Source organism: Anguilla anguilla, chromosome 1 (assembly GCF_013347855.1).
Source record: "Anguilla anguilla isolate fAngAng1 chromosome 1, fAngAng1.pri, whole genome shotgun sequence".
In the NCBI taxonomy this organism is placed as follows: Eukaryota; Metazoa; Chordata; class Actinopteri; order Anguilliformes; family Anguillidae; genus Anguilla; species Anguilla anguilla.
Window position 1 is genome coordinate 54,310,465 of NC_049201.1, and position 22,712 is coordinate 54,333,176.

At 38.7% G+C, this 22,712-nt stretch overlaps 1 protein-coding gene across 4 annotated transcripts in view; it reads right to left on the minus strand.

The window, feature by feature from the left end:
- The window catches only part of grik2 (glutamate receptor, ionotropic, kainate 2), a 195,306-nt gene that overhangs the window by 108,149 nt on the left and 64,445 nt on the right, over nt 1-22,712 (minus strand). For all 4 annotated transcript variants that reach the window (XM_035416372.1, XM_035416346.1, XM_035416354.1 and 1 more), the window contains 5 exons: nt 20,880-21,047; nt 19,412-19,669; nt 10,120-10,301; nt 7,467-7,520; nt 5,520-5,693 (listed from right to left, as the gene is read on the minus strand). In XM_035416372.1, the coding sequence (XP_035272263.1) occupies nt 5,520-5,693; nt 7,467-7,520; nt 10,120-10,301; nt 19,412-19,669; nt 20,880-21,047 (836 nt within the window). The remainder of the gene's footprint in view (nt 1-5,519; nt 5,694-7,466; nt 7,521-10,119; nt 10,302-19,411; nt 19,670-20,879; nt 21,048-22,712) is intronic.

Genomic DNA, 22,712 nt, shown 5'->3' on the forward strand with positions numbered 1-22,712 from the left:
GTGGACCAATCAGGGCAGGCATCCACACAAACAGGATGGGCAGAACCAATAAAACAACTAACATTCTACAGTATATCGAAAGCATTTTCAGAGTGGCATGTCCGAGAGACTAGCTAAAGCACACAGGACATGGGGACTGTGATGTCACAGGGTCCGCTTGGTGGCACCACGCATTGGCCTGGCATGTAAGAGGGTGGATGCAATGCCAGCTGGAGCCCACACAAACCCAGCTATCGAAAGAAAGAAAGAAAAAAAAAAGCTGATGAGTTCTTGTCCAAACGCTCCACGCAGCATGTGGCAAAACGAAGGCCAAATCAGAGATCCCAAATCCAAAACGAACAGCTCGCCGTCGACCAGAGAGCAGCCGCTGCCCTCTTCTAACAGGTTTTTAATTTGTGGGTAGTGGCAGGGTCACTGTTTTTGTCCAAACGTTGTTTCTGTTGCTTGCTTCTTTTCCAGCACAGATTTGGGAGTTCAGACAGCCCCAAGCTGTCACTAGTACTGCTAAACCTAATACAATTCACTTCGAAATGATTGTTGTTTTGGTGTCTGCTTGATTCCCTCAGATTTTTTGGCATTGTATTGTAAAGAACTTTGAGTTTGATGATGAGATGCTATTAAAATAAAATCTATTACTATTGCTGTGTGTGACAAATAAAGAAAAAACACACGCATCCTCCTGTAAGCCCTTACACTGTCCAGCACATATGTTTGATTTTCAGTTCCAATGTGCCATTGCTGTCGTGGCCTTGAGCAGGGTCTTTAACCTGAATTGCGTAAGTAAATATACTGCATAAATGGATCGTACAAATGTACTGTAAATTATTCTGGATAAGCGTTTATGCTAAGCAGATAAGTAATACATCCATGTGTCGATTTGCCCTTTGATTTTCACTCCAAAGATCACACCAACCTAAATCCTATCACCTCCTCCCTGCTTCATGATTGGATTTAACACTGTACTACAAACAGATCACGGTGATCTTAACTGAATCCCATTGTCAATTATAGGTTGCAATTCACACGCAGCTCAGAGGGGACCCATTTCGAATATATACTGAATATTTTTAATATCCAACCTGACACAGTCAGTTCTGTTTTATTGGATGCCAGACTCAGTCCTCATCCCTGCTCATGTGAAGCTGGAGACACAGAAGAGCTCAGCACATAAAATGTGCTTCATCTCCAGTCAAAGCCCTGTGCGCTTTTTCTTCCTGCAGCTTTTAGCTTGTAGAATGTTTCTCTTTTGCTTCCATCACTTTTTGATTCAATATGTTGCAGGGTGTCTGACCTGCTGTAAGTCTCCTGCTCGAGACGCAGGGTACTGTACTCCATACTGGTAAAGTGCCTGTTTCCGTGACAGCCAGCACTCCAGAGAACCCCCAAGAGACCCCTTCGATGGACAGATTGTTCAGGAAAAGCCATCGTGCCAACGGAAAGAAGGGAACAGGAGCACAATCATAATTCCCCCCCACCCCTCTTTTTTCTCTCATTCTACACTTTGCTTTGTTTCCCTCCTTCTCCCTTTTTTAGGTTTTCTCTTGCCTTTTTTGTGATCTCCATGTATCTATGATTCAGAATAAGACCCAGATATGGGCTAATGGCATGATGACATTGCCAAAGCAAAAAATTTGTAAAAATTAAAAAAAAAAAATTTTTTTTTAAAACAACAATTATTACTAACTACATAACATCAAACTAAAAAAAAATATTATAAAGGACAACAATGACATAATAATCTTAATGATAACAATGAATATCAAGTATTAGAGTGTTAAATAATGGATTCAAATAATATTAAATAAAATTCATGTTTTATTTTGTTTATAATGCCTTGCTATCAACATATTTTTTGGCTACTCAGTGTCCCTACAGGCTACAGCAAGCAGCTTCTCTCTCTCTCTCTCTCTCTCTCTCTCTCTCTTACACACACACACACACACAATTAGAATTAGAAAATGCTGAATAAAATGTTCTCCCTTCCTCCACAATGCAGGATGTGTTTTTTTCCACAGTCCTTTGAAGTGAGAAAGCTGTTAGATACTGTATGTCAAGGAAACAAAAATGGCTTCCCTCCCAAGACAGCAGAAATATTTTGAGTCAGCATGCATTTGTCCATCATATTGGTGAATCGAAGTCTGAATCTAAGTTGAATTGAAATTTATTGGTGAATTGAATTTAGTTCAGTTGAGTATAACACATCACTACTATCCTGGTTAACACTTCCTTCTCTCATTGCAAATTACAGATTGAAGAGCAAACAGGCTCTTCTACTCAGGAAGAGTCCAGTTGAAAGGGGGGGATTAATTTAGAACAAACCATTTAGGCCCCAAAACGAAGAAACATTTCTCGTTTCAACACTCATCTCCAAAAAAAAAAAAGAATGGAAGCAATTGACAATAGAAGCATGTAATTCCCCCTGACCTTGAGAGGAGTAAAGGGGAGAAAGGGACCTCCTGACCTGCTCCAAGGCCAGCAGCTGTCAGTGGTGCTTTTACAAAAAAGAGACTCAAGGCTACCACTGCTCTGGATGCAGCATAATCTGGACAAGATTAGAGCGCACTGAGTAAATTAGACAGAAGGTAAAGCAATTAGCAGAGAAGAAAATTATGCTAATGAGCCCAGGCAAGCTTGTTAGGTCATTTTCATTATGCATGTTAAGCCATGACTTGGGGCAGGCTTTTTTTTCTGGAGGAAGATTAATCATTGCATGAAGAAAATACAGAAGTAGACTTAACATTGGACCGCGCACAAACAAAATCTTAACCACCTCACCGCAATTAAGCAGATGAATCGTTATCCCCTTCTTATTTAACTACGCATGCATAAACAGGTATATTTAAAAGGGTAAACATATACACTTGCTAAAGTGAGTAAAGGCAAACATAATAAGCATTTCCAGGCCATCTGGATGCATATCCAGTAGATGCTCAGTTGTGCCATCTTTTTTATGACTCAGACTACCAGAGACACAAAAAAGTGCTTGCCACAATACATCACGAGCAAAAATGCCCTCTTCTATGGGCGATAATCTAAGTCACCCACACCATACAGAAACAGGTTAAACACGCCCTGTAATAACAGTACTAACTATTATACCCTAAGTATTGCAGGACTCAAAAGGACTATGGTGCCAATGGTGCCAGTTGAGAAACGCAGCACAATTTAAGTAAAGTAATTTTGTAGATTGCCGCTATGTGTAGACTTAAGTAAGATGTATGTTACTCTACCATATGGTCCATTTCTTGCTGCCAGGCAGTGCATTCAATATTTTTAAACCTTTTTGTAAAACGTGCTGCATACATTATGACAGAGTTATGTGTCATTAGCTGTAACAAGCTGTTATGACTAGTTATGATGAGTGGTATGTCATGCTTATGTCAACATTATGTAGGTTTAATGACCTATGTAAATAGATGTTGTGTTATATTTATCATGACTGTGACAACAGTAGTAAGTGTATAATAAGGATTGTATGTAAAATTTTCTGGCAGATACATGAAGGTATGGCTGGCATGGACTTTGTTGTGTAAAGGATTGTGGAAATCAAAGTCACAGTTTTCTCCTGCAGACCTGCATATATTAATGTAATCGATGACGGGGAGTTGATACAAATAATTTAGGAAATACATTTGTTTCAAGCAGCTGAATTTCAAATAGCAATTTAAACCTTTTTATAATGGCTGTATAAAAATAACAATGCTTCTCTGTGTAGGCACATGCTTCAGCATTGTAAAGTCTATTAATCACATTTCTCTCCAGCAGAATGGAAGTGTATGTTTTCATATTTATTCATAAAATGCCAGTAATATTCTATCCGCCACACACTGCACAGGATCAGATGGTATTTCTATTGTGGGATTTCATTTTATGAGTCACCTTATAATGACACGCAAATTCAAGAGTGACGTATTATGATGGTACCACCGGTGATTAATCTGAAGATGAATAAGACATGGTAACCCATGAATAGCCAATAAATCAATATTCATGAAAATACGCAAATAAGATGATGCCAGCCTTTATCATCGTGGAGGCACTGGAAGTAGTTTTTATGAATTACTTCTTACATTTTGACTGTTACATTTTATTTTTTACTAAATATTAAGAAATAAGATCATCAAAGTGGATTAACTGAAATGGTCTATGTCTGTTTATTGGGCTATCCCCGCCCATGTAATCTCAAGCTCAAAAATCATTTCTGGTCTTTATTTTCCCATTCAATCCAATCTGTTATAAAGCAGACCACAAGTCACTCTTACAGTACTGTGCTTAAGGACAGAGGGCCGTAAATAAAGCGTACAAATGAAGCAGTTAATCAAACGTTCGAAAAACCTTTCGCCGTGTCAATATGCATTAGGCGCTGACTGATTGCCATTTGCCTAATTAATAAATCCTGAATTCTAACTCGCATTCCATTAATTTCTTGAAAAGCCAGTCACAAAACAATCTTCAGATACATAAATCTTTTTGCTTGGTCAGAAATGAATGCTGTTATTTATCTCCTCTGGGCACTTTGTGAGCAGAGAAGGTGGGTTAACACACAAACACTGATTGGGAATCATCTGTTGTCCCTTTCATTTAAAATCGACCGAGCAAGGCCATGAAAACAATGGCTATCGGAAGTTGTGGGTTGGCATGCTAAGTCACACTCTGTGGCAGCTCAGGTCTAAATATCTCCTGTGTTAAAACGAAGTTTGACCAGTGTGACTTTGGGGGGATATAGTGGCCTCCCCACCACAGCTAAAAGCATCAGCTGGCCGGCTAACATTCATTTTTGCTTTGTGAGATTCAAGCCTACATCATCCACAGACCAGACCGAAAAATTGAGCATTAAAAAAGAACACAAAACAAAACTCTATGGTAGCGCGTATCATTATCGACAACACAGGAACTGCACAATTTGCTGTGGCCATCTTTTATGACATTAACAGCTGCTTTGGCTGGCATGCTAAACTCCAAAGTCAGACCTCAGCCTGGTTCTACAGTATGTTCTGAAGACACATTTGGCTATTGAAATGCTTGAGTGAAACGATGCTAATAATTCTCATTAGTCTTCGCACATTTAGCTGATACCTGGGGTATTGACATAGCAAGTTTATGACATTAAAAAATGTGATGTCACTTCATTAGATATGTGCTATGACACAAAATGAAAATGTATCTACGGTGTGCAATAATGCAATGGCGAGGCTTCAGAAATGAAGGCCTGGTGCCTTCATTGAAATATCACTGTGTGTGTGTGTGTGTGTGCATAGGTGTGTGTGAGTGTGTGTTTGTAAAACCTTTGTTTTAAGAAGAATAAAAACCACTTTTATAAGTGAGCCCTAGCCAAGACAGGGTTAAGTGTGGTATAATAGAATGCTCTAAGTACAGCCATATAAAATGCATACAATATCAGGGGACAATATTCCATGTAATCAAAGCCATGCAGGGAATAGCTTTAATTGCTGTTCATCTAACTCCATTCACTTGAAACATGTATTTTGGGGCTGAATTGGTATTGTTTGTATGTTTACCGTCATAAATCCATCCAGCAGGCCTGAATCCGGTTTGGGCGGAGCCTGCAACCGTTCCATGGACCACTTTTCAATGATGGAGGAGACCTGGGTGTTCTCGGTGTTGAGAATTCTAAACCCCGTCATGTTCACCCCACTGTAGCGGTATGGCTCCACATCCAGGGCAAAGAGGTCCTGTGAGAGGAAGAGGATCCATTCACCACCACAGAAATCAGGTTCATTTTCTATATGTAAATGTTTCATAAGATATGATAGTGATTTATTACAATATGCTATAAAAAAAGCCTGATTTAATGGAATTTAAATGTTGTGCAAAAATGTTATACAATTTAAGACTGAAAATTCATCACAGGATGTGTCCAAGTGCAAAAATGGAGCTTCACTTGTCTTTTTGAACCATATTCTATAAAACCATGCTGTTGCACACACACATACGCACACACACACACATGCACACACAACACGCACACACACACATCTCTCTCTCTCTCTCTCTCACACACACACACACAATGATCCCCAGCAAATTACACAAGCATTTGTGAAACAAATTTGGCAGAAAATGGGTGCCATATGCAGGCTCTCTGTGGCTGGTGTGCGGTTTCTGGTGGGTGAATTAAATTCACGGCTCTGGGCCTTGTTTCTGCCAAATGCATTGTCGGATCAGTCTACTTTACTTCACCCTTCCCTCCCCTCTTTTCTTTTTCCTCACTTATTCACATTAATGCTAATAATTAATGAGGGAAAGACAAGGTCTCCTATTTTGTTCCATGAAGAGCTCTTAATGTAGACGCTTTCAGTGGGGCTGTAAGAACAAGCTACAAACACTTGAGAAATAATTGGGCCTGTAATCTCTCTCCCATAACTGTAAGAACTATCCCTCATATCAAATTATATAAAACTAGGAACCCAGAGATGAAGTAAGTTTCTTTTGGCATTATATTCATTATTTTCTTAAGTACATTTTTATGTGTTGTTTTTGCTGTTGCAGTGATGTCTCCCCTGCTGGATGGAGCAACTGTAAGCATATAACTGCAATAACACAGGTACTGTAAAGCGTCTTATGGACTAAACAGGCCTGTAACATTGGCCAATATTGGCCTGAAATATTACCCAAACTTATCCTCTCCATATTGAAAAGGCAAAAGATATGAAGGTGTCTTGTATTCTTATATGTCTCTGGAGATACATATTTTTTTTAATATTTTGGCAGGAAAGTCCAGTGACTTACATTACATTACAGGCATTTAGCAGATGCTCTTATCTAGTGAGTCTTACACAACATTTTACATAGCATTTACATTGTATCCATTTATACAGCTGGATATATATATATATATATATATATATATATATATATATATATATATAACAGGATGCAGGATGCAGGATAAGTACCTTGCTCAAGGGTACAGTGTCCTACCCAGGAATTGAACCTGCAAACTTTACTGTAGGTTACGAGACCTTACCCATCATATTACATTGCCGACTTCAATCTTTACCTCAGCAAAATTATAGGCATCATTAAAAATACAGGGGGAGAGAGAATGTGTAAAAAAGCACAGTGCCTCTCAGGTGCATCAGTTTGGGTTTTCTTTGATTAAATGCAAAAGTGTTACCAAAAAAAAAAAAAAACTGTTGCTGGACATTTGCAAAATGGCATCCATTTGTGTTGGTTGTTTCTCTCGCTAGAAAAGCAGATAGTTTTCTCTCAAACAAGAGTACATAAACAACCATGTGAGAGAAAAAGCACTGTGTTCATACCAACACTGTGTTCAGAAAATATCTGAAAACACAAAAACAAACAAACAAAAAAATAAAATTCTGCATTTTCAAAACACAAACACCCGCATGCATGGGCCCTCAGCTCAGGGGGGAAAAAGCTGGGGAAATAAAAATCTATATTCTCAATGGAGCCGTGCAGCTTTGTATTGTGAAATCGCTCACCAGGGTTGTGAAGATGTAGTGGTAGTATTCAGTCATCATCCCCATGGCAAGTGCCTGTAGAAAACACACAAACACACACCAGTGGCCCGTTAGAGTATTAACATTTTCCTTCAGCCAAGCAAGTCACACACCTAATATCAACAGACTGAGCGCTCAGTGTCCACAGAGCTAAAAATGCACCTTGGATCAACTCCAGAAAAAGGCCATTTTGTGTCACAAATAATTATGTTGTCAAATAAATACGTCAAAGGAAAATTATGTGGCAAGGGACGTTTATGTATTTCTTTTTTCATTATTATTTAATAACTTTGGGATGGAGAGAGCAGGGTTTTGAAGGATTTTGGTGGTTGGGGACAGGTGGGAGAAGCTATAAAAGAGTATCTGGCCTCATAATCAATTTGTAACTCTGCAACAAATTCCCCCGAACATTTGCACCTACGGTATCATCCAAAGGAAGCTGTATGCAGTCTGACTACTGATGAGACCATTTAGCATGGAACAAAGAAAAATACAGTCTCCCAGTTCATAGCCAAATCATATTAATGTATCTTTGAAACAACCTAGAAATGTCACCCCATCTGCTGTCTGTCAGACTGTACCATAAGCAACCCTGGGCCAGGAGCTCCAGCAAAATTTCTGGGTTTTCTCTCCCTCTAAACCCTTAACAACATAACTCATTAGTCTTACTGTATGCACGTAACCATATATTGCCAGTACATTTTGTTTCACAGATCATGATCATATTATGAACATTCAGACCCTTAATTATTGGCCCTTAATAATAACTGTTTTAACTGTGTAAACTGGATAGAACAAAAAATATAAACATTTTTGCAGGACCAATGATACACATCATGGACTATATTATGGGCATTGCTACATTTTCCATATTGCATCCAAAGCTGCATTTCTTTATTTGTAAAACATGTACCAAATTCATGGTACATGTACCCAGTCTTCGAAATTCATGGCTATGAGCCGGTTAAGGGAGCAGGTTCTCTGCCAATATTAGAGACTAATGGAGTTAAGTTGGCAGGGCAAGGTGTTCCAAACTGTACATCTACAGCTAGTGGCATATTGGATCAATTTCTAGAGTTCTGGCGGACCAGTAGCAGGATGAATCTGAACTAGATGCTTAGATAGCATGTTAGACCCAGATGCTGAAGGGCCATGTTTATACAGCCTATTTGTGAACCTTTAATCAATTGATTTTGATCAGCATTGTTTATTATCTACTTCCAAAATGTTAAAACTATCAAACTATTATTGAATGAAGGTTAAAGGCATTCACATTATTTCATTTTTCAAAAGTAGAAGAAATGGTCTTGTTTTATTCCTGAATTCTGAAAGATCTGAAAATATTTGCAAGAATTGCAAATCAAACCCCAATGAGATTTTGAAATTTAAATGATCTTGAAATGTAGGTTTTGTTATCCTTTATTGCAGCTTGTGCTGAAAGCTAACGCGTTAGTTAACAGAGTAGTGTATCTTTTTTCTTAAGCGTGAATAAAACTAATTTTTAAAACATTTCATCTCCCCTACATGACATGAAGAAAGAAGCTGCGTGTTCACCAGTCATTGAATTATTCAAATCATTGACAAACTTTTCAATCAAGAAAAATGATTGAAAACAGGTCAAGGCTGCTAAGCTCCTAAATTTTCAGCTTAGCAGCTGCCACTTAACATCTATTCTTCCAGGCCAATCGGAGGATAAACACAATGATTTGTGAATCTCTGTCTCCAAGAGAAGGCCACAAAAATGGCTGCCAACCTATATTAACATGCACTATTATGAGCAACGGTTGAAGTAATCAAATAACCAGTTAGTTGAAGAATGCTGGGAAGTGTTAGGCAGAGCAGAGTTATTAGAATGTAGTACAGAGAAATGTACCAGGTGATTAGTGGGATTATACAAAATGAAGCTGCCTTTTATTACTGCTCATTACTGTAACATATCCTACTTGCCACCAATGATAGGCGCCCTTGACCTTCATTACGAATCCACTATTTGGCAATTGATAAAAAGGGCTGTGAATGGCCAGATGAATCATGGTATCTTTAATATTTAATACATGCCTGAAAGCAGAGGGGAAACACAAATGCTTTTAATTAACTTTACGTTTTAAAACATCCATTTTCACCGAAGTGTAATTGAAATCTAACAACCCAAAAATAAGTGTGTAAAAGATCTACATTTCCTCTGAGAAAGTAAAAAACCAAAGGTCCATAGCAAAACACACACACAGGCATGCATTTATGCACGCACACACGCAAGCGCGCACACAAAAATCCGAATTTTAACACATTTTAATAAGAAGTCACATTTTTATCAGAAGGCTTAACAAGCTCAGGGATGCTGTTTTATTTGGAAATACATATCCTCATCATAATATTCTAACCCCTACCAACTCAGTATCACATAAAGCCCATTTTCTGTGATGGCAAGCTGGGTAGTTGAAGATAACGACAATAATATGTATCCCTTTATTGCAAAACATTCAGACAAAGAGAATGGCTGAGGATTTTAGTAAAAGATCACAAGAAGCAGGGGCAGTGAGGTTGCATTCGGTTGCAGTTATTGGAGACAAGGGTTTTGCGGGGGGTTGGTGAAAGGGGGGGGGGGGGGTTGGTGAAACAGGCCACAGGAGATCACCTGTTTGAGAATCCCCGCAGCCATCTCATGTCCACAGTCGAAGATGACATGGAACTCCTTCCCTCGCTTCATCTCTTTCAGCAGGGGCTTGGCATCCTTCGTCTCTGCCGGCAACTGCCGGATTTTCAAGCGGATGTTGTAACGAGACGGTGCCTTGATGAGCTCCTGTAACCGGATGAGACCTGGCGAGGGGAAAAAAGGTGAAGAAACACACAGATAATGTCATTGTTGCACGATGTTCTGTGTATTTGTGTTGGAAATCATGGTTTGCGTTACATGTAAATAAATAATTCTGCATTTTATTTATGTTTGGAGGCAGAAAGAGAGAGAGAAAGTGGAGGGAGTGGTATGATAAGGTCACATGAGTAACAGGGAGAGACACAGAGAGTTAGAGAGACAAGGTGCGGAGAGAGATCGAGAGAAAGAGACTGAGATGTAGATAGATGTAGAGCAAGACTGCAGTAATACCGTAAACAGCCCTGAACAGAAGCGATTCTCTGTCATACAGTATAGAGTTTACAGACATCAAACCCATTGCTGCCAATCCCCAGAGACAATATGTAAGATACATAGCAACTCAAAGTTTCTGTCACAAATATATGCTGTCACGAATTCTCTGGCAATATCTATTCCCTAGAGAGAAAAAAAGAAAATAAGATCTGTACACAGTTTTTACCCACACTGGCAAGCATTACCAGAGAAATGCTTATCGAAACATTACAATTTGTTTTAGCATTTAGGGATTTCTCCTTCAAAAACCCCAGAATCATTAGCAGGTTGGTAGACCGACTTTAATGCCAGCTCCTCATTTCAATAATGAAACTAAAAATATGTAACTACAATAATTGAAGTTATATCCCATTTATTTGATTCCTTTGGTTTTAATTAGAGGGAGATAAGGAGGCCCTATGAATAGATGTCTAATGTCATTCTAATTTTAATGAAATTCATTTCTCAGAGTCTGTCATGCAGAGCGGAGCACACGCTCCCATTTTTAACTCCTAACTCCAAAGCGGCTCCATCTCACAGGCTCGACATGAAGCCATCACCCTCCTTCTGCCGTAGCAGAGAGCACATCAATCACGTGCTGCTTGAACATCAGAATAACCCAGAAACACTCAAAATGTCAAAGGAGAAACGATGAGTGATGGGCAAAAAGCCTCCTTCATATCATTTTAAGAACAGCACAGTGTGTTTGTCCAGAGATGGAAGTTTGTTCCATTCCCATCAAAGAGGATTTTGTACAACCTGCAGAGATAAAAGTCAGGATCGCCCTGTCAGGGACTTTGTAACTTTGCCTTACAAAGTGTTGGATTCTTTTCCTGAGCAAATAGATTGGGAAATGCAGCAGTCATTTCAATTATATTGCCTATATAAGTTTGGGAAGAAAAATTTTGTGCAAGTTGTTGTTTAGTGCAGATGTTGACTGAATCCAGACCTTAAAAAAAGATATTGTTAAATAATTCAGAAGTATATTGTGAAATAATTTCAATATGAAATTTCAAAGTTTCTGCAGTACCCTGCCACTCTGGAACAAAAAAGAAACTAAAAAACAAACATAACCAGATGTTCTCTGCTCCTCCAGCAGTGAGCTCCAAACGGTATTTTCTAACAGAATGATCTATTTATTTATTTTCAGCTTTTCCGGCTGAATGGGCGGCGCGGCAGGGCACGCAACCAACAGCGTCTGGCGGCGGTGGGTCCTCTCACTGGAGCAAAGTCCCGATTTCAGAGCGTGCCTTCATTAAGAGGGCCCCCTCGTCACACGCCAGTGATGGCCGATGGCGGCGTCCTGCGTCGCAGGTTGATGATGCGTCCTCAGCCGTGACAAACCGACGCAGCGGGGCCTGGAGCGGGGCTCGAACACACTTGCGGACCCCGGGGTCAGACCAGCACGTGGGCCACTCAGTGGAAAACAAGCTTCTTGCCATCGCACCGTGAGAGAGCTGCTTGATATACGGCAGTGATGAGCCAGCCCACAACCCCGTGGTGACCTCAATTTTAACAGGTTAAAAATTCTGACTTCTTCCCACTCACGCCATTGAAGCATTCATACGGCAGTGAAGCCACAGCTTAAACATTCTCAGAGCATGCTGTTTAATTCTTAGTAAGGTATTCACTTCTGCAAACTGTTTACTTCAACTAAAGTGTTTGCATGAGGGTCCAACCTATACTGTCAAATTTGTACAACTGTGAGCCAAATTTCTCTACCTACTCATTAAAGAAAAAAGAAAATTAATTCTAGTTCTGAAATAATTGAAAAGATTGCAGAGAATACATTTTCAGTAGTCTAAAATCACCTGTTGACATAATCCAGGTCTATTAGCTGTTATTAATGCTTGATGAACCATCAATAACAGATTTTTAAGTGCAATTATTAATACCATAGGCTATCACCATACACTTCCATTTGTATATCTATTTTTCTTTTAGTTGAAGTGAAATTAAGGTGTTCAATCCAGAGCTGGAGAGCTCAAAGAGAAGTCCAAGACTTATTAAAGCACCTGGAGTAACAGAGATGGCTTCTAAAAGACACCTCTCTGTCTTAAACACAAGACAGCATCTCTCCTCTTTCCTTTTCTCCCTCCGTTCATAAGGATGCAATCTGCCTGTTTTACATTTGTACAAGCAAAAATCTACCGAGGAACTTTGTACAGTAAAAAAGAACAGAAAAAAACAACTGTCAGTTGTGATCTTTACTGACTGGGTCTAATGTCTACTGACCTCTCCTGGATCCAAATTTAACTAAAGCATGAATATTTCATCCTCTCAAACCATTTATTAGCTTCCCGTCATGAGCTCTCCCGGTTGTGGAGAGGATCTCCAGAGCAGAAAAGGGGGGGGGGGGGGGCATGATAAATAATGATAATGATTTTGTCGCTCAAAAGAACTCCCCAACTTTTGTTATAAAGGAACATGCTAGATGGGAATAGCCATTCTCACAATGCCCTGGTGAATCTGAAGAGAACTTGGGATATGTGGCTTTCTGTCAGCCACTGAGATGTTGAAATGCATTTTGGGATACGGGGGACCAAGGTAATGGACGATGGCCTCCAGCTATGACTCACTTGGCCTGCTCGGAATGCAATGGTGGAGGTCAATGCTGCAGCACCACCACCCTGTTATATTTATGTTCGGTTAAATGTGTTGAACAAATTGAAAAAAGATTAAAACCCATTTCTGGTCAAAGGTTTTAATAGTCGTTCGGGAACACCCAAGCATTCATTTTCTGAAATTACACAACCACATGCATTCATTCTTGCATTAATATATTTTCCACTCCCTCTCTTTATAAATTAGAGAACATTCGGAGCTCTATAAAGGGGCTGACTGCCTCACGGAAAAACCTTCCTATGGCACTGAGAACTGCTGCTCCTACTGTGAAGCGCGTTCAAATACTGCAGTTCTGTAGCGCGCTATTATCAGCAATTATAATGACAATCAGGGAACATCTGGCTAAAAACCGACAAAACTGATTTAATGGAACAGATCTGTCAAAGATATGAGGACAAATACCCAAAAGCAAATATACTTATTAAATAACTTTTCTCAATGTCTAATGAATACAGGCTCCTAAAATTACATATGGATTTATTACCATTCATTATGAGTGGGAGCAGTATTTTACAGCTGGTCGTAAATTGTTCTTAAAGAGCACCAAGGGATTTATTTCAGAAAAAAAAATCTATGCTTCACCATATATAATAGCATGAGTAATTCAAACAAATGCAGATCTATACTGAGGCACAGTTTGAAAGATTATTTCAAGCATACAGCAAACACATGGCCTAAATGAAAACACTGTTAAAGTACATATTATTACATTTTCTCTTTTGAATTTATTAATTTATTTATTTATCTATCTATATATTTATTTATTCACTCATTTATTTATTCATTTATTTATGTATTCTTTTTCACTAAGAATCTGAAAGGCATCTTTCAAGCCAAACAGGGTTTTATTGTCTCTCATATCTACTTGCTTTATCTGATGCTGTCAGTCTATTTGTAGAGTCAGCACTCATTAGATGTTCAAATTGACACATGACAAGAGGCCTATGTAATCTCAAAGTGTCAATCATTGCTTTGTTTCCGAATCATCCATCAGCTAATCCACATGGTTGCCTCAGAGGCAAAAGACTTCATTCTCATGCTCAAAATAAATAAATAAATTACATTGCAAAAAAATATATCAGCACTTGTGACAAAATAATAAATATAAATATATATAGTAATAAATAATACTAATATAATAATAAATCAAAAATTAAAGTATATCTAAATTATGTGGCGCTACATTGTTATGGAAAAAAGACACAAATCTCTGAACAGTCTTAAATGTTGCAGCAGAGCATGTGATGGGGTAGCAAGTCTGCAGTCTTAAATGCTCCACAAATTCCAGTGTTGGACTGGTGCACTGACATAGATCAAATTGAAATAGATTACCCAAGGAGTCTGGGGACCGTTTGGATCATTTCCAGCACTGCTCACTCATATTCAAGTTGTTGCCTCATTCTGAAGCGTACTTGGAGGACTCAGAGTAAACACAAGAGAAACTATTGATTTCAGGGGCACTTCTGACAGACAGATGCAGTCTCTTGTGCTTATTGCGAACTGGGGGAGCAAAACAAGGTTCTCACCCTCCCCTCTGCTCCCAACCTCCCAAAACGCTGTGGAAAGGTCAACCACAAAAAGCCATTCTAACCGCAAGCCTTTTCTTTAAAACACAATATCCTGCTGAAAAAGAAAAAAAAAGTGTATTTTCTTCCACTTTCCTAAAATAACCCACTTGGGATTACAGTCACACAATCAAACGCTACATGCCATTATAATTCTGTCTGCATTGACCTTTACACCAACACAATTAAAGAAATGTCAGAAAACACCAGTCAGACACACCGAAAGGAAGAATACAAGACTTTGCTTCATACTAAATTACCCCACTGCTGAGGAGGGCAACGCGCTGTGAGGCTATTTTTAAATTTCAATTACATTTACACTGTTTCGCTGAGTTGTATATACATTACAGTTACAGTTATTCTCATGGGTACAATATCCACTTTAGAGAATGCAAAATAACAATATACACTGACCTGTGTTGTATTGTCCAGTTCACTTTAAGGGGGGTGGGGGGTGCTCATGTGACCTTGCCTTGCTCTCTTCAGCCCTTCCCCTGTGTGCTTCTAGTATGATTGCCATGGAAACCAGAACCAAAAACCCCATGGGCTGTTAAACTGTCACTTTCTATGGCATCGTCAGACAGGAAAATGGTTCCAGACCTACTTTTTCCACTGCTACGAAACACCAAAAAAAGCAGCAGACACCATTCTTACAGTCTCATCGTTTGCTGCTATTATTCAATTACCTGCTGCTTTGCGCAAGTGATATTTTGAAATAATGTGTTTTCTTGCAGAGGCACTGGGAGCATTTTACCATGGAAAAGGGGTGAGTTCCTTCATTACCTACACATGGTACTCAGGAGGTAGCCACATGGGTATTGAGCATTGAGTTAAGGGTTCTGATCTATTGATCTTTTAATTGGTGTACTAGCATATATGCTGACATAAAGAAAGAACAGGAAATAACAAATCCCAAATGGATTTTGCACCAAAACATTTCCATCTGGCAGACTCTATTCTGTAGTATACCATTCTTTAATGTGTATTACCTGTCAAGATATTCAAATATCACACAGAGTATAGCCAGCTTTCTTGTTTCACAAAGACTGATGCTGGTCCATTCAGCATTGTGGCTGGAGCTAGCCAGCCAAGCATCTGGAATATTTGCCTGGTTGGCAGACTGCTACCACATCTTGACACCAAGTTGCAGGTGGTTGCATCATTAATGTTTTTAGGAGTTGCCTTTTAACAGAAAGAAATCTCAATAGATGCAGTTCATATTTATAAACCCATCATGGTCTTTGTTTTTATTATTGTTGTTACCAGTAGAAATAACTGTATACATTATGTCTGACAAAAAATGATCACACATGCTGTTTTTTTGTTTGTTTATGCTATCTAATGATTATTGTGAGACACACCCCCCCACCCCCCCAGGAAAAATTAATAAATAAAATTATAATAAAATATATAAATAAAACAAACCCTAATCCCTTTAATTACAATATGGATTCTAATCCTGGATTAAATTTCAAAGAAGATCATTCACATACACCACAGACATGATGTTTTACCAAATGATTGCCATTATCTCTGTGAAAAACAAAAAATTAAAGACCTTTAACCAATGTCTGTAGTGTCCCTTTTTAAACACAAAACTGAAAATAACCAAAAATAAAATGGTTACTATTCTTCAACCATTCTGACGACAGGCATAATTCTGGTCTCTTCTGAAAGGTAACCCTTGAGAGTTGCCTTTCAGAATCACAAAGTAACAGAAGCTCAAACACAGTGGAAGTGGAAGTTTTTTTCTCACTTAAAAGATCATTATTTTTTAATGGATACAGATGCTTGTGAGTGTGTCTAGACAGCTTAGAAACACAGTAACTAGACAAAAGGCCATTTTGAGACAACACAAAAGAACACTTGGTAACCAAATGGCATTATGGGTCTGTCACACACTGATGTGACACCCCTGAGAGGGGGATGTGGCAGTTTTGGGAATGGACCATCAGATGCTACAAGCAGGGAGAGAGAGAGAGAGCAAACACATGCCAATATGAAATCAAATAAACAAACACCTTCGCCCCCTCATGGGTTTTGAGCAAAAACAACAAACTAAAACAACAACTAAAATAACAAAGAAGAATAAAGTAAAACCCAGCGACAGCTTTTCAGCTTGCTGCTGGTCACAGCCGGCCAACTTTTCTGTTGCCATTTTCTTTCTCCATCTTTTTGTGCTGACAAACAAAACTCACAAATTTGCTCTCTCGGTGTGTACTCCCAGTCTTAGCCACGAACTGTCCTGAGGAACACACCTTTAAGTAACTGGGTTGATTGGTTAATGCAACCTAGGTGTGTGTGCTCTCTCCACCAGCCGGCGTTGCCAAGACCAATCCACTTCTCCAGAGGACTGAATTGGACAGCATATTTAGAGGTGTAGATTACTATATATTGTATACTATATGCTCGTGGAAGAAGTGCACTGCAATTAGCTCCCTTTCCCCCTGCCTGTCACCCACCCTCTGCCTCTCTTCCTGCCTCTCCACCTCTTACTCCTGACTCTCCCCTTGCCACCTCTGGCAGCAACAGGTCTGTTGCCGATTATAGAAAATAAGTAAATCAGATATCTAGTTTTCTAATCCATTGATTGAGGTCCATTGATTGAAGTTTTATCTAACATCCATCAACATATCAAACACACCCCACATTTTCACACGCCACATTTACTAATCAAAATCAAGCCTACTCCTTATTTATAAGCATACTGAATAATAATTGTTTTTTTAATTTTGAGAATTTAGATGGTAACCAATATAATATGGGATCGAAATCTTCACTGAGCATGCCTTCTGCTGTAGATTCAAAGCTGTTTTCATTGTCTCCCCCAGAAATATTCACACAGATGAGTGATTTCTTCCAAGGTCTCCAAATCACTAGACTTCTGTTCTGACGTCTGACTTGGGCATTACAAAAATATTTTCTGTTGTAAAGCAACAACCTTTTTAGGTATAAAGTCTCAAGAAATAGAAATGTAATTTCATTGGCTAAAATGCTTCTCTGTCATCATTATAATAGCTTACCATTGCCTGGCTGTGTACTGGGAAAAATTTTGCTCTCCATGTCAAGTTGTTGCTTGCACACGGCACATCCCATTGGCTATGCTCAGGGGCTGCTTAGCCAGTACTGGTCAGAGAACCATGTAGCTGAGATTAACTTGCTCCGAAGAGTATATATAAATCATAGCAAATATTCTATAGATGTTTCTCCAAGTTAGCACATTTTTTGGACAAAAACTACTATGGATTTTGTTCGCTGGTCCCTTGCCATGGTAAGGATACTGTGGTTCATTTCGTCTGTGGACTTCCAAAATGCACCCCCAAGGGAGGACCCCCAAGCCTATTTTGCCTCCTCAACAAGGAGCCATTGTCGATAAAACATTGGCAATGAGAAATCATTTATACAGATAGAACTATTCTATAATGACTCTACTCTGAAAAGCATCTTTACAAATAAAGTTGGTGATGCAATTGAAATTGAATTTAAAATGGTATGAGACCAGATCGCAAATTTCACCATGAAATATGGAATAAATGCAAATAAACCCACACTGGCCTAAATATAGGTCAGTGTCAATTAACAGGGTAAATGTATCTACATCAATATGCCTTTTTCAATATAAGTTTTCTAAATGAGAAGACTTTTAGGGTTTTTGTGGAGTGTGAAGACCCTGCACCACCCTCCACGGCACCATATCCTGCCGTTTTTCCACAGGAAATAACGGTGTGCTCCTGCAGAACCCACAAGCGCACTGTTCATCATTAGCTCCCAGAAGATTCACGTTTCAAAGCCCGCGACAGAAAATCAAGTCGCCATTAACTCTACTGTGAAAAGACCCTGCCCGTTTACACTTTAATTAACAGTGGCATTAGGCCTGGCAGAAATCAATTTGGCTGAGGGCTTGTGGACCAAGAGCTTCACTGTGCCAAAAGAACTGTCACTACGCCTGTGACCCACCTCCAGAAAAATGCAGGCATTTCAAGGGTGCACAGAAGATGGATGGGCACTTAATAAGCAAGATGTGTGGGTGGGCATCTTTGAGCAAAAAATGTCTTCTTGACCTAAAATGTCTCTGCAAATCCCTAGCTGTAAAACTGGACATGATGGCCCAGATTCAATAAACATTAGTCCTAAACCTTACTGAAGTTAAGAGTTTGTTTCCTCCAAAAACAGCTTGAGCAGACACATAAAAGAAAAGCAGAGCCAAATTTAAGAATGTTTTTTTGACTCCAGACCTATGTAAAATGTTGGCCAGAAAAGGATTATTTGTATGTAAATTAATAATAATTCAATAAATCATAGTAACAATGAAATAAGATTAAAATTTGCTATATAAAATCTTTTGAGACTTCAAATGCGGGAAATATGGCATTACAATATTAAAGATTGTCCTAAACTTGCTTGAATGAACTACGATGGTTTAGCACACTCATTGTGATACTGCCGAGATGTTTGTTGACAAGTGACATTCAAGCCTCAAAATTGATAAGCACAAACGTTAAGATTCAATAAAACAATGAATGGCCCCAGGAAAAGAAAAAGACAAAAACTGAAGTCAGATTTCCAAAGGTGGTTGGTATCATGGATCTATACATGGACACCGGTGGCCTCACCTGTGCTGTCATCGTAGACCACGGTGACTGTCTTCCACTTGAAGAAGTGCACCAGGTCTAGGATGGCCCGGCTGAGGGAGGAGAAGTCGGGGTACAGGCTGACATAGAAGGAGTCTCTGTTGTCCGACACCTGGTGCTTCCATTTGGTCTGGATGTGGGGCACTCCAAGTGCATTGCAGATGGACTGGACTGCATTGGCTGAAGAGCTGTGGGAGGGACCAAATATGGCGGCCACTCCCAGGGACAGCTGATCACAGGCTGAAGAGGAGATAGAAGTCTGTCAATGGCGAGAGAAGAGAAGAGCAAGTGTGCTAGCAGGTACTGTTCAGGCCAAAGTGTTTATTTAATTGATTATATACTATGGCATTTCCTGTCAGCTAAGCCTCCTGGTACACATACAGTGATACCAGAAAAGTATATGTTGTTATTTTATCACTTTAGCTCTTCCCATTACAACGGGCTGAATTGTATCACAATACTGTGGCCTTGTACCTGCATAATCATGTATGTATGTAGATAAGACAAAAATATTTAAGGTGATAAATACATTTAAAACCATCATATAATCTAAAACAAGTCACTAACATAAAGTGATGCATAAGACAGGATACCAGTATGATTCACGAATGGATCCTTGCCAAGCAAGTGTAGTTAGTTAATTGGCTTGACAACATTACTCGTTTGCTGATTAGTGAACTGTTGCTTGTCCTCCTTAACAGGAAGAGATGTTTCCCAGTTAATTTAATTTTTATTTTTATTACTTTTTAAGGACAAGGAGGGGGATCAGCTTTTCTTGACTTTTTGCTTGTTTGGATGGTTTCAAAATATAATACACATTTGTGATTGTGAGTTGATTGATTTTTAGACAATCTACATTCATGTGTATAACTTTACACAAATATAAATCAAAGAAAGATACATATCAAACTTTATGGGGGACTTCAAAACACCGTTATGTACAGACAGAAAAATATCAGATTATTGTTATTCATAAAACTGTCTCCAGCTGACTGATGAGAATTGGAGTTAGTGCTGACTCATTACTTTAGGCTAATCAATTGCTTCTGTTTACATTCATTCTAGCCTCCAGCTCTTTTCTCCATGCTTGATTGTAATTATTCAAAACTGACAATCAACAACATATTCAGTGGTTGCTGTGAAATAAATAAATAAATAAATAAATAAATAAATAAATAAATATTTGCATTGCAAATGTAAGAGAAATGCACCACTCAAGCAACTGGCGAACTTCACCCTCTGCATCATATTTTACTTTAAAATGTGACACTGGAATTGATCACAGAAAATGTTAATCTATGTTTGCCCAAATTAGTATGTTACACAGACCAACTGAAGCACAGCAGGGAATCTGGGGAAAGAGTAATGGGATGCATTCTGCCATGTTTGCATCGGGGCATTTGGTGAACTTGAAGGGAGACCTTACAGATTGAAATCCGACCCACTTTACCTTTTCTTGAAGCTTCGAAGCTGTCATAGATGTTTATCCTCTGAATGTCATAGGTTAGTGTTGTGTTTGGCAGTAGGGTTCTGTTTCTGTTGATTGTGTTTAAAGCAAATTTAAAGGCCAGTTCCTCTGCTCCTGAAGGACCACTTTCAACAGACTCAAATATACCTCCTGCAAGACAAAAAAAAGATAACTTGTTAATGAATGATTTCTTGGTGCTTTTATCAAAGTTGGGAATCTACATATTTAAAAATATTCCCATTAAGGATAATGCAGTACATTTAGCAAACAAAACTCTAATTCCAGAGGGACAGGCCATATATAGTACACTCCATATGAGATTGCTTTGCCTTTCTTTTTGCCCAATGGAAAGAGAGAGTGTGTTAGAGCGCTGGCTGCACCATAACAGCACTCCAGTGAATTCCTTTGACAGTCAGAAAGATAAATGGATGGGGAGGGGAATTATGGGATCAATGCTTTCTGATTGGCTGGCAAATCAATCAATCAGTCCTGGGGGAGAATGACGAAGAGAGATCGAGGTGATTGATTTGGGGCCCTTTGTGCTGATTTGCTGCACTATTAAAAATTACCTGACTTATACAAGATTTAACAATATTTTTTCACAGTAAAAGACTGTAATCAGCATTTTGCCAAGAAATCAACGGTTACCTGGATTTTACAAGATTTAACAGTAATATTTCACCATAAAATATTGATATCAGAATTTTCCAGTAAAATAAATGATTACCTGGATTTTACAATAGTTAACACTGATATTTCACAATTTAATCAGAATATTACAGTGAAATCAATGCAGGCTAGGTAGAATATTACAGAAAAATTGGTGAAATTTGAATTGAACTGGAGCGCACAACATTATGGGATATGGCGGTTGTGGTTGAAACATATTGAAGCAGCACCAAAGGCAAATTCAAGAGTCGACAATCAGACAGGGACACTATATGATTACTGCAATGCTACTGTAGCATACAGCTATATCACAGCAATTGAGGCTATTGTTTACCGTGAAATAATAGTATATAATTTAATATACATTTAATTGTGATTTACTGAGAAAATGTTACAGTAAATTACTGTGAATAGGTTACTAGCAAATTACTGCAAAGCTACTGTACTACAGTGCCGCAACTAGTAGCCCGTAATTTACTGTAAATTTACAGCCAGTTTTTTTTTTTCAGTGTAGGTCACCTGGACCTTGGGATTAAAATTACTCCAAGATTTTCACTCCAGGTTTATAGCTTTATTTTGGTTTTTCCTTATGGTTTATTAATCACTTTTTTATTTCTCCCTTTTGAAACCTTGTGGTATATTGCAACAAAAAGGTGGACCTGGCCTGAAGGATCATGTGTACGATATTACAAAGTAAATCATTATATTGGTAAATTGGTGCTCTTACTCTTGATTTCTCATGTTCTCAGGGCATCAGGTGATTCCCCAGTCATTCAGTTTTTTTTTACAATTGGGGGAACACAGCACTAAAATCCCCTTATTTGTCATTGAAGGGCTAAAAATATGTGAAAATGCATAAAATGTGATAAGTAAGCTATATCGTATGCATCTTTAGTGAACAACAACAGGAGAGGGGCAACTGGCGGCAAGGGGAACGTTGAAAAAAAAAATCCTAATTAGTATTCTTCCCATGGGGAAAACCTATTTTGCATGTCATAATGAGTTTGAAGGAATTAATAACTGCGAGATAGACTGCTTGTACTATTTATAGAAGAGTGGGTGTCTGTAACCCTCTTCCACAAAAAGTTGGAATCTTGCACATTTTGCCTGTCTTCTGAAGGTAAATTGTCTTAGAGATTACATTAC